Raw genomic sequence first — 16,446 nt, 5'->3', positions numbered from 1 at the left:
GGAAGGTTGTCAAAAGGACTCGGTGCTTCCTTCATCACCCTTATTCCTACGGTAGCGGGAGCAAGTGCATTTTCAGATTTCAGACCAATTAACCTGATCGGGGGCCCCGTACAAGATTCTCGCTAAAGTTCTTTCAACCCGCCTCTCGAAAGTTATAGGGAAGTTGATTTCGCCAAACCAGAACGCTTTCATAAAAGGCAGACAGATCATGGATTGCACTCTTATTGCCAACGAGGTCTTTCACTCTTGTCAGAAGTCAGACATGGAGGGCATTTTCTGTAAGCTGGACATTGTCAAGGCCTATGACCATGTTGATTGGGATTTCCTCCAATATATGCTTTCTCGAATGGGTTTCGGGATTAAGTGGAGAAGATGGATAGAAGCTTGTGTCGGATCGGCTCACTTCTCTGTATTGCTGAATGGTTCCCCAAAGGGTTTCTTCAAGAGCTCGAGAGGGTTGCGGCAAGCGGACCCCCTGTCTCCTCTCCTTTTCCTCATTATCGGGGAAGCTCTTTCCAAAATGATGTACAAGGGTTAGAAAGAAGGAATCTTGAGAGGTATAACCATGCCAGGGTTGCCCAACCCCATCACTCATATCCAATTCGCAGACGACACTCTTATCTTTTCCGAAGCTTCTGCGATCTACATCTCCAATCTTCAAGCGGCCCTGTATTGCTTCGAGGCGGTTTCCGGTCTGCGAATAAACATGGCAAAGTCGAAGTTGTTCAGGATTAATGTGCAATCAGAGAAGCTCCAAAGTTTTGTTGTCTCTCTTGGGTGCCCTGCAGACTCTTTTCCCACTTCATTCGTGGGCCTTCCCCTTACTTCGGGTCCCCCTCCCAAAATGTTGTGGGACAAAATTATCTGCAAATTCCAGAAATATTTGGCACGATGGAAATACCGTTACCTGTCCTTGGGAGGTCGTCTTACCCTTATCAACGCAACACTGTCCAACCACCCTCTATACTTCATGTCGCTATTCAGATGCCCCTCTACCGTGTTGAAAGCCATCGACGTCATTAGAAGAGACTTCCTATCGTTCGGGAAGGAAAATCAAAGCAACATACATCTTCTGGAATGGAAGGACGTCTGCAAGATATTCCATGAAGGCAGGGCTAATGTCAAAAATCTGAGAAGAATGAACCTTGCACTGCTCGGCAAATGGACGTGGAGGTTAGGAGCAGAACCTGATGCCTTATTGACGTCGATTATCAAAGGGAAGTATGGCTCAACTCAGGGGGGTTGGACTAAGGACTCCTCGTCATACAGGGCCTCCCACTTATGTAAAGGAATCCTCAAGTCAAAACAGGCAGCCCTCCACAATATTAGCTTTGAGCTGGGGTGTGGGTCCGCAATTCGTTTTTGGGAAGATTTATGGGTGGGTGATGTGTTGTTGAAGTCCCGATTCCCTAACATCTTCCGTCTGGCCCCAGTTAAGAACATATTCATATCGGAATGTTATTCTATCTCGACGGCTCAAACAGTTTGGGACGTGAGATGCTCAAGAAACCTCATAGACAACGAGCTCCCCGAGTTCATGGATCTCCTGGATTGCATTTCCAAGACCATGCCGCAGTTATCCAAGCCTGACAAGCTTATCTGGAGGATGGATAAGTCCAGCTCCTTCACGGTCAGATCTTTTTACTCATTCCTCTCCCCTTCTTCGAACTCTTCTATCCCAACGTCCCCTTTCATCTGGAGATTCCCGGTGCCCCCCAAATTTATATGTTTTGGATGGCTTGTGGGCCAAAACAGAATCCTAACAGTAGATAATCTCAAAAAGAGAGGAATGAGCTTGTTAACATCTGCCTGTGCTGTATGCAAGAAGCGGAATCAGTGGACCATCTTCTGGTGCATTGCCCTTTTATTTCTCAAATCTGGTTCGATTTTAGTCAGAGGTTCAACATCTCCTAGTGTATTCCAGATTCGGCGCACAATCTCTTAGCGACTTGGCATGGCTTCAAGCTAGGAAAAATCAGAACTTCCATTTGGAGAATGGCCATTTTGGCAATTTGGTGGTCAGTCTGGATAGAAAGGAATGATAGATGCTTCAACGACATTTCGTCTTTGGTTAGAGCAGTTGAGGCTAAGGCCAAGAGGCCGCTAGTTGAATGGGCCGCTAATGTCAAGGGTTTGAAAGGCTATGATCTTTGTTTTTTAGGGTGTTAATGTCTGTCTGCTATCTCAACAGATTTCTATTTCTTCCTTTCCTTTGTTTGTTTTCCTTTTTTCCTGTTTTTTAATAAAATTCGTTGTTGCTTCTTAAAAAAAAAAAGTTCACAAATGATCTAGTACAATATAAAGAGGGTAGAATAACGGTAGAACTGACAATAAAGGCAGATGTTTGGAGCATGAAAAATTAGGAAGATTTCCAACTGAGAAGGATTTGAAGTTTTCCTTAATTCCATGTTTTCTTTACAGTTCCTGTAGTGAATTTTTGAATGGGCTTTATGCATCATGTTGGTGATTCATGACCAAAATACCTATGGTTTAACAAACCCATACTAATACCATATGCTAGCTTCCAAAACAATGGGTGTTATATTTTGACCCAATGATTTGTTAAACATACATACTTATATACATGCACATAATATCAAATATTACATTGAAATACAAAAAACAATATTATACTAAGGAGATATTAAAGAGAATTAATATGGGAACAGATTACCCGTCTGAGGCTTAGCATTTTCGCGGCACATGTATATGATGACCCAAACCAGGCATCCAATGGGATGCGTTGATTCGAAACCGAACCAAATCTTGCTCTGGTTAGACTATCTTAAGCATCGAATGGATGGGCCCTTCCTCACTTCGAGGGCGCCATTGCTGATTTTTGTCTTTTAACGCATTTGCATGCCACCAATTAAGGGGCTAAAATTAGTCCAAACATTGTGGCTTTTTTCACCATGCCCGCTCAATATTCAAAATACTAAATTGATGGTTTAGATCTCATCTATATGTACCCATTTCAGAATGACATGGAGGCACGGAAAATGTTTTATTATTATAACTGTGGAGCTGACTTGGTTCTTCTCCATAAGATTTAATGTTAAAGATTATTAGTTCCAACAAAATTAGTTAATAGAGGGCCTACCACGTGCTAGCACTCAAGAGTGGTCATTACAGTGGCCCACAATCTGTTCCAGAATATCCAAACCAGAATTCAAGGCTTCAGCTTTGATATTGTCTGCTGGTCAAAAGGGGAGGCATGTTCCCCTGGTGTGTTTTCTTTTTGTTCTGGGAAATCAGGGACTAGTTGCTGGACTAAACACTTCGTTTGCCGGGCAAGAGGTTGTTGATCTTGCGGTGTTCATTTTAGCAGGGGATGGTTTCTCTGCCAATTCCATGGATCCTCTCTCTCTCTCTCTCTCTCTCTCTCTCTCTCTCTGGGGCGCCCCGGGTGTAGGCACATTCAATCTCAAACACAAGACAAACAAATAGAAGAAAACAATTCAAGAGATTTGATTCAATTCAAATGTGCCTTCATACTACTCATATCAGGCTCTTATATAGCCTTTTGAAACATACATATAAGGAAAACATCATGTCATTGACAATCAATGACTTATTACAAACATGAAAAAGAGAAAGAAATAAGAATGCATTAAAAATGTCCAACTAATGGATTATTCTTAGTTAGCTGATTGATTTCGCTAGCTAACTACATAAATAGGCTAGCTACCTAAATAGGAGGTTTGGGCCTCGTTATATATGGGCTAACTGTTGGGCTTGGGTTTGATGGGTTTGGGCCTGAGCCTGGCCCATGGGATTGTGGCCCAGATCAGCTTGCATCAATCCTCCCCCACTTGAAAGAACTCGACTCCAGCGAGTTAATGGCTTCATATTGCTCATAGAGGTCAGGATTCAAACGCAGGAAGTCGGTAGTTTTAGTCCATGTAGCATCAAAGAGAGGTCGTCCTTGCCAACGGACGAGAAACTTTTGTAACTAACTTGGCACGTGGAGACGATCTAGTCATCGAGAACATCAACGATCGTGTCAATAGGTGGTAAAATGGTTGGAAATGTGATGGCTTGTTCTTCGATACCATCATCAGTATGGTGCCCGTGATAGATGGAAAGATCTTCCACATTGAAAGTAGGACTGATATGTAAATCTGGTGGGAGATCTAAAACATAAGCATTGGCACTAATCTTCTTTATGATTTTGATTGGTCCCACATTGCGAGGATAAAGCTTCTTCGAGGTGCCGAGAAGCAACCGTTCAAGACAAATACCTGCCATAACCATGTCACATTCCGGAAATTCAACAAAGTGATGTCTCGCATCTACATGTTGCTCATAACTTTCATTACTTGTGGCAACATTGGGTCAAACTTTATCATGCACTTGCTGCATATGGCGGATGAAGTCATCAACCTCTGCGCTTGGTCTCAACTCTATGGATAAAGGAACCAAATCGACTGGAAAATGCGGTCGTGTACTAGTTACTGCCTCAAAAGGTGACATCCCCCTGGACCTACTGACTGAGGTATTATAAGAAAATTCAACCATCAACATTATTGGGTCCCATGTAGTTATATGATTGCGGACAAGACACCGTAATAACTTGCCCAAGCTATGGTTGACTACTTCCATTTGGCCATCGGTCTGAGGGTAGTATGCACTAGAAATTTGAAGCTTGGTTTTCGTTGCTACCCAAAGAGTTTTCTAGAAATAGCTCGTGAACTTGGTATCACGATTAGACACAATTGACTTTGGAAACCCATGAAGACGAACAACCTCTCGAAAGAATAATTGAGCAATCTTAGAGCGTCTGATGCATTCGAGCAAGGTATAAATGAGCCATCTTTGAAAATCGATCAACCACCATAAATACTAAATTAACTTTCCAAGCGGTCTTTGGCAAACCGAGGACGAAGTCCGTGCTGAGATCTTCCCACAGAGCATGTGGGATCGGCAGTGATTGATATAATCCATTATTTTTCTTTTGACCATTAGCAAGCTAGCAAACCCTGCATAACTGGCAAATCTTAGCAACATCTAATTTATACGAGGCCAAAAGTCTCTATCTCCAACAAGAGCTAGGGTCTTATCACGGCCCAAGTGTCCAATACACCCACCAGCATGCAACTCCCTCACAACATACTCACGGATGGATGTATTGGGTAGGCAAAGTTGTGTTCCCCAGAACAGGTAGCCATCATGAATGCTGAAATGTGGGTTTCTCACATGCTCTTCGCTAAAAATGTCGGTATAAATACGCCCGAAATCCTTGTCATCAGCATACTCACACCTAGGGGTTCACGCGGTTCGGTTCGATCCGATTCTGGGGTGAAAAACTGGAACCGAACCATTCCTAACGGTTCCAGGAAAATCGGAACCAAAGCCGGAACCAGACCGTTTGCACCCTAGAACCGAATCGGAACCGGACCGTAAAAACCGGTTCCAGTTCCGGTTCGGCTCTACGGCTCTGGGCTTTTTATAATCCAGCCCAATTGCATGTTTTTTTTAATAATCCAGCCCATGTCCATTCGTGTTGTGATCCATTTGATGAATGGTATAGATATTGTGCAAGGTGTGCAAAAGATAGTTACGGAAACAATCAAAGGGCGCATTGTAAACCATAAATCATGAGTCAAATAGACAACTAAAATACATTGTAAACACATAAAATAGCTTTAAGACAAGTCCAATTGAGCATGATAATCACGGTCCGGTTCCAAGTTTCGGTTCCAGGTTTCGGTTCTATGGTCCGGTTCCAAGTTTGGTTCCAAGTTCGGGTCTACGATCCGGTTCGGTTCTACATAACCCCAAACCGAGAACCGAACAGAACTAACCGGTTCTTTGATTTTCGGAACCGGTGCACTTTAGAACCAAACCAAACAGTGCGGTTTGGTCGATTCCGGTCTGGTTTACCGATTCTACCAGTTCTATGTGCACCCCTACTCACACTGTATCTCTTCGAATCCCGAAACAATGACCGTCATCAATGAGTGTAGATGTACATGACGGCTTAATGCATCAACAACCTGGTTGTCCTTGCCATCCTTGTGATGAATGACAAAAGAAAACTCCTAAAGGTAAGTGCTCCACCTGACACGACGAGCACTCATCTTCTGCTAAAAGCTTAGGTACTTGAATGCTTCATTATCAGAATATAAAACAAACTCCTTGCCAACCAAATAGTGACATCGATGTCGTAAAGTCTGAACAACGGCATAAAAGTCCAAGTGATAAGTGGAGTATCATTGCTTCGCATCAGAGAGCTTTTCGCTGAAGAAAGCTATTGGATGGCCCTCCTAACTAAGAACACCAATGCCAATATTAGAGGCATCACAACTCACCTCAAATACCTTCTCAAAGTCCAAAAGGCGCAAGACTGGAGCTTCAATCATCTTACGTTTGATCGTATCAAACGCTCGTGTGGCTGCACTTGTCCATCGAAACAACCTTTATTTCATACAATTGATGATTGGGGCATGATGCCGTTGAAGTTCCACTCAAAACGTCTGTAAAATGTAGTGAGGCCATGAAAAATGCGAACTTCAGAGATAGTGGTAGGCGTCGGCCAATCAACTATGGCTTTCACCTTGGCGGGGTCCATCTCTACACCTTGCGACGAGACAATGTACCCTAAGAAAACCACTGATGTACTCGTGAAGGTACACTTTTTAAAGTTGATGTAGAAGCACTCATGATGAAGGACTGAAGATAAGACAAGACGTAGGTGATTGAGGTGCTCCTTTCTTGACATTCTATAGATAAGAATGTCGTCAAAATAGAAAATAGCAAACTTACCAATAAAAGGGTGCAGCAACTGCATCATGACGTGTAGAGGTGGGCACGGGACAACTCGATCTGGCTAACTCGACTCGTTCGATTCGGTCAGATCCGACTCGACCCAAACCGAATGGGTGAGTCGGTTAGAACCGAGTAAGCTTCGCCCAATCCGAGTCGAGTTCGAGTTACCCAGTAACTCGACCCAAAACTCGATCCGGTTAGACTTGACTCGATTCGAAATCTGACTCAACCCGACTCTTCAACCTTACCCTAACCCGATCCCAACCTCTCTCTCTCCCTCCCTCATCCTCCTCTTCCAAGCCCGGCAACCGCCCACCACCATCACCCTCCTCCTCCTCCTTTATCTCCTCTCCACTCCCTCCCTCCCTCATCTCTCAATCCGACTCGATGCCAACTCGACCCAACTCAGTACTTCTGACCAGATCAGACTCGGTTCAAATCAGTCCGGGCCAAACCGAACTCGGATCAAGTCAGGCATGCTAGACTTGGTATCGAGTTGGATCGAGTTCAAGTCAGGCCTATTTCAAAACCGGATCGAGTCGAGTCAGCCCTAACTCGGTCCGACTTGACTCGATGCCTAGCTCTAATGACGCCCATGAAGATGTTAGGTGCGTTTGTGAGACCAAATGGCATAACTAGCCACTCGTAGAGGTCATCTTTCATCTGAAATGTCGTCTTCCATTCATCACCAGGTCAGATGTAAATCTAGTGGTATCCACTGCGAATATCAATTTTGGAGAAGACGCTAGCACTTGGAATCAAGTCTAACATATCATCAAGCCGAGGAATGGGGAAACGATACTTCACTATGATTTTATTAATAGCTCGGTTGTCTACACACATGTGCTAGCTTCCATCCTTCTTGGAGAGTAAGGAGGATTGGTACTGCACATGGGCTTAGGCTCTCTCGAATGTAGTCCTTTTTAAGCAAATCGTCAACCTGACGCTTCAACTCGGCATGCTCAGCGGGATTCATCTGATATGCCTGTAGGTTAGGTAAGGATGCTCCAGGAACCAAATCTATAGCATGTTGAATATCCCGCAATGAGGGCAACTCCTCAGGCAAATCATCGGGGACCAAATCTTAGAAGTCATGTAGCATAGATTTGACTTCATCAGGAATAGGCTCATCCTGGTCAATAACAGGCTCTTACACCTATTTTATAACTAGAGCGAACATTGTCTTTCTCCTAGCTCTCTGTTTCGAACTTCCACACGGTGAGAACATGAGAGTTTAAGAGAGCAGCCAATGTCAATGATGAAGGCATGAATGAAGTGACTTAGGTTGCAAAAGGCGAAGAAGGATATGATGGTCTCGCCATAGGAAAGTATGCGTGTTAGATTCACCGTCGCTTTGTACCTTTTGGTCAAAAAGCCAAGGTCGACCAAGAAGGATGCGGGCGACATTCATCGAAATTAAGTCACACCAAATATCATCCTCATATAAACCAATTTTAAATGATAACAATTCGAGTCAAGGGGATGGCAGTGTCGTCGACCCACGCAACCTTATATGATTTTTGGATGTCTTTCAGTTGGCAACTTGAGCTTATCAATCACCTATTAAGATACGATGTTCATTGCACTTCCGACATCAATGGTCATGTTACATAACCTGCCCTAGCATTTAAACAGTGATCTGTCGCCTGTCTTCCCCTTCTTCCTCGGTGGTGATAAGGAGGCAGCGTATGATAAGAGTAGGGCCTTCACCCTCAGCTTCAACCGCAATTTCAAGCTTTCATCAAGAGGGTCCTTTGGTTGTGATGGAAGTTCTATATAGGGTCGTTCCATCTCAATGTGCTCATCGCAATACTCATGGTCGTTTGGGTAGTAACTCTTCATTACCACAATAATGGAGGTTCCTAGCTTGTGAACACTCATTAGAAAAGTGTCATATCTATCCACAACGGTAACAATCGGCATCTCGTCGTACTCTTCAGAAGGAAGGATTAAGATTTAGACCTCGCCCCCTAGTATAATGTCCCTACACCGTTGGTTGCTTTTTGTATGAATTCTGTGGCGGAGAACGTTGCAAAGTTTGAGGCTGCCTTAAAAGAGAAGCCTGCATCTATGGGCGTGACTAAAAAGGGTGGGGAAGTGGTCGGTAGCCTTGTGGTGAAATCCAATTGAGATGCGGATCCAAACCCCTTCTCACAAAAGGTTCCCAACTAGAGAACCAAAACATCGAAGAGTATGCTGTTGTTCAACTCATCGAGCCTTCCGATGAACATCATCAACTGTTTCGAAATCATACATGACTATCTCGCGATGGATCTCTTAGCATAACCCTACTCGATAATGGTTAGCTATTGCGCGGTCTGTCTTTGCAAGCTTACAACGGACAGAAAGCTCACTGAACTTTTCGATGTAATCATCCACTGATAAAGTTCCCTGTTTGAACACAAGGAGCTCCTGAAGAAGAGTATCCATGTCATCTGAAGGCAAATACTTACTTTCCAACTTCTCCCTCATGTTAGCCCACCTAGTAATAGTAGGACGACCCATGATGAGATAGTTGTCGTGAATGCTTCGCCACCAGATTGGTACTGGGCCCTTCAACTTGACCTTGACAAAGGCCACTCATTAGGCATCATCCATGTCAAACCATGCAAAATAATCCTCCAGCATTGTAATTCAATTGACAAAAGCCTTTGCATTAAGACGACCCGTGAAGTCTAGAACTTCAACCCGTACTTTCTTGATAATATCATCTTTCTTGAGCATCTCTATCACGGTGTCATGGGCTCTCTGCAAAGAGTCGTTGCATAATGTCGTAAACAGACTCCCAAGAACCCTTGTTGTGGATTTGGATCACCATCGGGATTTCCAATAGGTTCAGGTTGTTCACCATTTTGTTCTTCACATGGTTGGTCAACAGCAGTTTCCAGCCTCTTGTGAATAGCTCAGTCATGTAATTGTCTCATTGTTGATTGGTAAGCCTCCCTCGATAGACGTTACCACCACGGGTAGACATCGTAACGTCAGAAAGTAATGGACAGAATATGGCTGGTTTTCTTTTTCTTTTTATTTATTTATTTATTTTTGGCTATGGGATGGAATGGGCTGATTTGGGGGTTTTTAATGGGTTGGAATGGTGTTGATTTTAGGGGTTTTAGAAATATGGCTGATTTTGGGTTTTGATGGGCTGGATTATGAAGGTAAATGGCTGAAAATTTTTGGCAGAGTCTGCCCTTGTGAATTGGGCTTTTTGGGTTTTGTAAAAGAAAAGAAAAAAGGTGAATGGGGGTAGGAGCGATGGGTGCAATGAAAAAAAAAAAAGGAAAAGAGGCAGAATTTTATGATTAAAGAACCTGGACACAATAATATCGAGCTGTTGCTGATCTGGTACTCCAACCCAGTCGTTGGAACCCACTCTGATACCAAACTGGCACAGCCGGCTGATGGGAAAGATCCACCATAGTGTAGGCACCTTCAATCTCAAGCACAAGACAAACAAATAGAAGAAAATAATTCAAGAGATTTGATTCAATTCAAATGTGCCTTCACACTACACACACCAGGCCCTTATATAGGCTCTTGAAACGTACAAACAAAGAAAACACATCATGTCATTAACAATCAATGACATATTACAAATATGGAAAATAAATAAAAAGATATAAGAATACATTAAAAATGTTTGACTAATGAATTATTCTTAGATAGTTGATTGATTTCGCTAGCTAACTACCTAAATAGGAGGCTTGGGCATCCTTATTAGCAGGCCAATTGTTAAGCTTGGGTTTAATGGGTCTGAGCCTGGCCAATGCATCATGGCCCAGATTAGCCAGCATCTCTCTCTCTCTCTCTCTCTCTCTCTCTCTCTCTCTCACACACACACACACACACAAATCTACTATAATGAATGCAATGGAGTTGGGAAAAAAAAAAACATATATGGACTGGATAGTTTCGAAAGGTCCTGTCAGCCTGCAGGACCTATAGACCTATCAACCTAGTCAGAAGCCCTTGTAAAATTGTCGCCAAGCTCTTGAGCTCCCCAAGGTCATATCACCCTATCAGAGTGCTTTCATAGTTGGCCGGCAAATTCTCGACAACACTTTGATTGCTCACAAATGCTTGGACACCTGTTATAGGTAGGGGTGCACATGGTTCGGTTTGGTCCGGTTCTGGGGTGAAACCAGAACCGAGCCGTTCCTAACGGTTCTAGGAAATTCGGAACCGGAACCGGACCGTTGGCACCCTAGAACCGAACCGGAACCGAACCGTTAAAACCGGTTCGGTTCCGGATCGGTTCCACGGTTCTGGGCTTTTTATAATCCAGTCCAATTGCAAGCCCATGTCCATCCATGTTGTGGTCCATTTGATGAATGGTTTAGATATTGTATAAGGTGTGTAAAAATACATTTACGAAAATAATTATTCTAAAGAAAATAATTATAAGGTATGCTAAAATACATCGGTTTGGTTCCATGGTTCGGTTCCACGGTTCGGTTCTACGGATCGGATCCACGGTTTGGTTCTACGGATCGGTTCACGGTTCGGTTCGGTTCTACATACCCTCAAACCGAGAACCGAACCGTTGTCACCGGTTCTTGAATTTTTGGAACCGGAACCGGAACCGGTGCACTCTAGAACCGGACCAAACCGGACCGTTTGGTCGGTTCCGGTCCGGTTTCACGGTTCTACCGGTTAAATGTGCACCCCTAGTTATAGGGCTGATAAAAACGGAGATCTTTATTAGCTAGATTTGGAGAAAGCTTATAACCACATCAATTGATATTTCCTGGACTACATGTTGGTAAAAATAGGGGGTGGCCTGAAATAGAGAGGTTGGATCAAGGCTTGTCTCTTCGTCTAGATCTTTGGTCCTCATAAATGGCTCTTCTTTTGGATTCTTTAAGGCTTCATGAGGCTCTTCATTTTGTCGTTTCCTTCATGGCATGGCATGGCACAGCCCTGCTCACCAGGAGGAATCTTTGATTCATGACCGGAGATTTCCCCGAGCAAGTTTCACTTGCTAAATTGGAAAGACATCTGTAGGCCTTTTAGGGAAGAGCTTGCTGCATCAAAAGGTTGGATGAGGTTAACTCCGCCCTTACGGGTAAATGGATTTGGTGATTTGGGGTGGAGGAAAATAGTTTCTAGATGTATATTATTCTGACCAAATATGGATCCACATCTTTGAGGTGGTATATCAGGTAGGCTACCCATGTTTGGAAGCCCATTGTTAGGTTGGCGCCCAAGGTTTATAATGGGTTTGGTTTTTCTGTCAGGAGTGGAAAAAGGGTTAGGTTTTGGAATGATATTTGGTGTGGGGAGTCATCCCTTAATTTAAACTTCCCTTTAATTTAAACTTCCCAGGTTGGTTGCTCTCCGTTTGATCCCTAATGTCTTATTTACTACGTGTTTCTCTTCGTCGGCAGTGGGAAGAGTTTGGGTTCCTCCCTACTGAAGACATCTCTCGGATGTTGAAACTGAGGAGTTGATCAGTCTCCTATCTCATCTCTAGGGGTCGCAGCTCACCTTTGGGGGTTATTTGTAAAGTTCATCAATGTATAAGCGAGTGGGTGCTTTAATTGGCTATATTTTCTTCTTCTAGTCGTTTCCTTCTTTCTTTTTTTTGTCGTTCCAGCCTAATAAATTAGTATCTTTCAAAAAAAAAAGGATTGTTTCGGAAGCAAACATTAAGTACTAGGAAAGGATTTGTTAGCCTTTGGGAATTTTGATCATCGACAAACAAAATGAAGCCTAAGTACAGCATTCAATATTATAGATGCACTATGTCCGCCAAACACTCAAGCTCAAGATGATGGAAAGCGATTTTGTTAATGGAAAATATTGTGCTTCAAGGGGTGACCTTCCAAATAGGCAACAAGGAGGATCGTTGCTTTGCTGATCTTTTGGCAAACTCCATATATTGGCAATCCCTGAGGAGGCTAAAGTTAATGACTACTACAAGATTGTGGGGAATCAAGTTGTTTGGAGTGCCATCATGACATTTGTTTGAGATTGAGATCTGATGAGTTTAGTTTCCTTAGTGGTGATCGATCAGTCAAGGGAGGATAAATTGTTATGGCAGTGCGATTCTTCTCGGAACTGCTTAGTTCTATCCCCCTTTCACAGAAGCTATACGACGTAGGCAAGTCATCAACTCCTAGGGCCTGGTGGATTTGGAAAAATTACATAGAAGACACTAAATCAAGGTATTCCGTAAAAATAACAGTGGCCATAACGGCCACCACTGTTACCTTCACAATACGGGCTTTAACGGCCATTACGGGGGCCCCCATAATGGCCGTTATGGTCTCTCTTTTTATTAAAGAAAAAAAAAACTTTGTAATGGACCGTTACGGGGCCATTATGGCAGTTATGGGTCATTTTTCCCATAACGGCAGTTACTAACCCATAACGCGTAATGGTTGCCACTGTTACCTTTACATAGCGGCCAATACAGCACACCATGCACTAAATACTATGTGTAGCCATTAGATACTAAATCTGTCCCTATAAAATTACAGTATAAGCACTCAGGGACATCCTCTAGGTGTCCAAGTGATCTTTATTTGACTTTCCGTGACACAGAATCTACCTAGGTGTGTCAGGGAGTTAGCAACCCTAGTGTCAGTATCATGTGAACCCACAATATCAAACCAAGAGCCATGGATAAGTTAGATCCTAACTACAGCTTCAGGCAGAGAACCTACGCTAATCATAAGATAGGAATCCAGATGCACCACTGATACTGCCTAATCACCAAGCAGCTTGCTATATCCCCAATCAGCCTCTGAGTCTGGTCGGACAAATCCAAATGGGATGTCCCATGAATAGGCTTACTGACCAGGAACTTGGCGAACATGGGTGTAAGCAATCACGATTTCAAAGGAACCATTAAGGATGTCAGAAAATATGTGATAATTGATTCATAATTGATGATTGAATATACACAACTGCAATCAGTAAAAAGAAAAGGCAATTGCTTAAAAAGATCTCATCGCTTGTTTGGAAGTTCACAGATGCACGTGCACATACACACTGATACCATGAGGAATCCAGGTTTCTTGTCTGATATGCACATGCATTGGCAGAGACGAACCAATACAAGTACATACCAGACAATATATGTCGCCTTTTGAGCAAGCAATACATACTTCAGCACCAACAACAAGTCCTAGCACACCAACTCTACCACAATGACTAGTCATGATGCAAAATCATGCAAACCACCAAGCTATGGCCTTGATATTAATTCAATATCTGCACGCAATGCAGACAGGATAAAACCTTCTTACCTGATACAGAAGCACGTGGATCAAATTCATCAAATGCATCAACTTCCTTGATGGCGGAAGATGCAGCTACATCAACCATAGTTGTGGCCTGAGTTTGAATGGTGCTTCCAGGGGTTGGAGAGGATGCTTTAGGTGCTGCCGCTATGGTCCTTCCATCCCTTTAATTGAACTTGAGGTCAGAAAAGACCAGATATGATCCTAAAGAACCATAAAGGCCAGGGAATGGAAAGTCATACCTTTCCTCTGGAGTATGGTTTTGAGCATCAGTTGTTGCTTCTTCATAAGTGGGAGGTGCACCCACATTCTGTTCAGACAGTTTGCGCTCAAGCCGCCTGGGGAAAAAAAAACTCTGTGAGACTAACCCAAGCAAAGAATATGTGAGTGGCCTCCTAGGGCTGCTCAAAAGGTAGGCAATTATAAACAACTGAGTACTAGGAATCCAAGTATCTTGAGAGTTAACCTTTCATCTGGAGACCGGTCATCAGGTCTGCCGCCACCACTTCTGCACCCAAAAGGTTATAGACAACTATTGTTATGCCACGAAAAAAACAAAAGAGATATAATAGAACAAGCTTTGGCTTCTATGATGTTAACCAAGCCACGTAATTTGCAATTTCTTGCAGTAATGACCTGTGATCAGAAAGGGAAATTGGCACTTTAAGAAATGCAATGTACAACACACACAACATTTTTACACGGGGTCAAATATCCTCCAAGACTACATATTTAACGGTAAAGGGGGCTATTAGCTTCATAATGAATCTTTGCTGGCAAAGATAAGAATCTATATGAAAAAAAGCATTACCGAGATGAATAACGATCATCATCCTCATAGGGACGATCTTTTTCTCTCTCAGAGCTCCTACTTCTTGACCCATAATGATCATCCTCGTTGCTCCGATTTCCCCTGTAATCATCATCTCTGTAACCATCTCTTCCATATCGTTCATCAGAATCCCTACCATAACGGTCACCACCCCGACCATACGAGTCCCCACCTCTACCATATCGATCATCATCTTTGTTACCCCATTCTCTTTCTCTCGCATACCCATTCCGGTCATCATCTCTATATCCATAACGATCATCATCATATCGATCACCATTTGCACCACCTGTGCTTGAATAGGAACTGGGCCTGTACATTCCACCGGTTGCTGATGCACCACGATACCTATTTTACATTTATAAATAAATAAAACAATATTAGAGACCAGCAAAAAGACAGAGACTGGAAAAAAAAAATTCTAATGCCTTATCTAGTTCTGGAGACTCACTTGTCCCTGTTAGCAAGTGCTTTCTGTCTAACTTCTTGTATTCTTTCCTTATCATTCACAAGTACAACAATAGCCTGAGATTTCTTTCTGACATTGCTCCCCTGGTCCCTCCCACTGGAATCAATGTATTGGAAATCGGATAGAGTCTGCAATTATGACCTCAGAAATTTAAATAATTTGTACTGCACACTAACCACAAGTTGCAGAGAACGTCATTGTAGGAAGTAATTGAATGGTATAAAGATAATGCGCTTACTGATATCTGGTAAGCATGTTCCCTTATCTCATCAATGACACGCTCAGACCCATGTGCCACCAGGTATTCTAAAACAGTCAGTGCCTGAAGCAAAATAGACAGCATTAATGGAAATGAAAGATGCCAAGGAAATAATAATGATGTATGGTGTCTGAGTCAGACACATGAAAGAATGAAATGATTGTAAGCAGTTAAGAAATGAAATTACCCTGGAAGACATCAATCAAGAGGGGGAAATGTGCCAATTATGGCTTCAACTCACAAGCACAATTCAAAAGGATGAGGACTACAGAAAATACCTTGTACACATGCCTCCAATTTTTACCAGTATCATTGATTCTTTTCCAAAGCACTGCCATGATCATCTGGTATTCATTGCTGCAGAGATACTAAACAAATAAATACCATTTAAAGCAAATGAAGAGAGATAGCAACAATACAACCAAATGGATGTCTTACTAGTTTCTTGTAGCCTGTGCGATATCCGCCAGATGTGATCCATGAGGACCCCATGGCTCATTGCTGGTCGCATCAAGAACCTGAAAATTATGATTAAAACTGATTTAATAATAGCTTCCAAGTCAACCGAAAAATAAAAATATAGCCATCTTTATACCAGTGCATTCCGATGCCAAAAACTGATGTAGTCAAAAAATGATCATAGTTATTTTAAAATTATTAGACACAGACATGTTTACCTTCTGCTCTATCCCGGGCACCTTTAGTACTTTCTTATTCACCTCTCTCTTACTGCAGAATAAAAATAAAAATAAAAAAGAAATTATTTGAGTTTTGATATGACTCATTGAACATTTGAGAGCATCATAAATTCATAGATACAAGTTGTGGCATGTGCGAGCCAGATCACCACTTTTTTCACAAGTTTTGATTG

The 16,446-nt window shown here is 42.7% G+C and overlaps 1 protein-coding gene across 1 annotated transcript in view; it reads right to left on the bottom strand.

The window, feature by feature from the left end:
• LOC131245936 (clathrin interactor EPSIN 2-like) overlaps nt 1–16,446 on the bottom strand; it is a 30,255-nt gene that overhangs the window by 11,845 nt on the left and 1,964 nt on the right. Inside the window, exons 3-11 of the mRNA XM_058245733.1 lie at nt 16,253–16,304; nt 16,014–16,093; nt 15,854–15,932; nt 15,555–15,638; nt 15,299–15,444; nt 14,827–15,195; nt 14,482–14,523; nt 14,258–14,353; nt 14,022–14,179 (exon numbers count right to left, since the gene is read on the bottom strand). Of these exons, the coding sequence (XP_058101716.1) occupies nt 14,022–14,179; nt 14,258–14,353; nt 14,482–14,523; nt 14,827–15,195; nt 15,299–15,444; nt 15,555–15,638; nt 15,854–15,932; nt 16,014–16,093; nt 16,253–16,304 (1,106 nt within the window). The remainder of the gene's footprint in view (nt 1–14,021; nt 14,180–14,257; nt 14,354–14,481; nt 14,524–14,826; nt 15,196–15,298; nt 15,445–15,554; nt 15,639–15,853; nt 15,933–16,013; nt 16,094–16,252; nt 16,305–16,446) is intronic.

Source organism: Magnolia sinica, chromosome 5 (genome assembly GCF_029962835.1).
Source record: "Magnolia sinica isolate HGM2019 chromosome 5, MsV1, whole genome shotgun sequence".
NCBI lineage: Eukaryota > Viridiplantae > Streptophyta > Magnoliopsida > Magnoliales > Magnoliaceae > Magnolia > Magnolia sinica.
The sequence above is the reverse complement of the archived record's forward strand: the minus strand, read 5'-3'. Positions and strand labels throughout refer to the sequence as shown.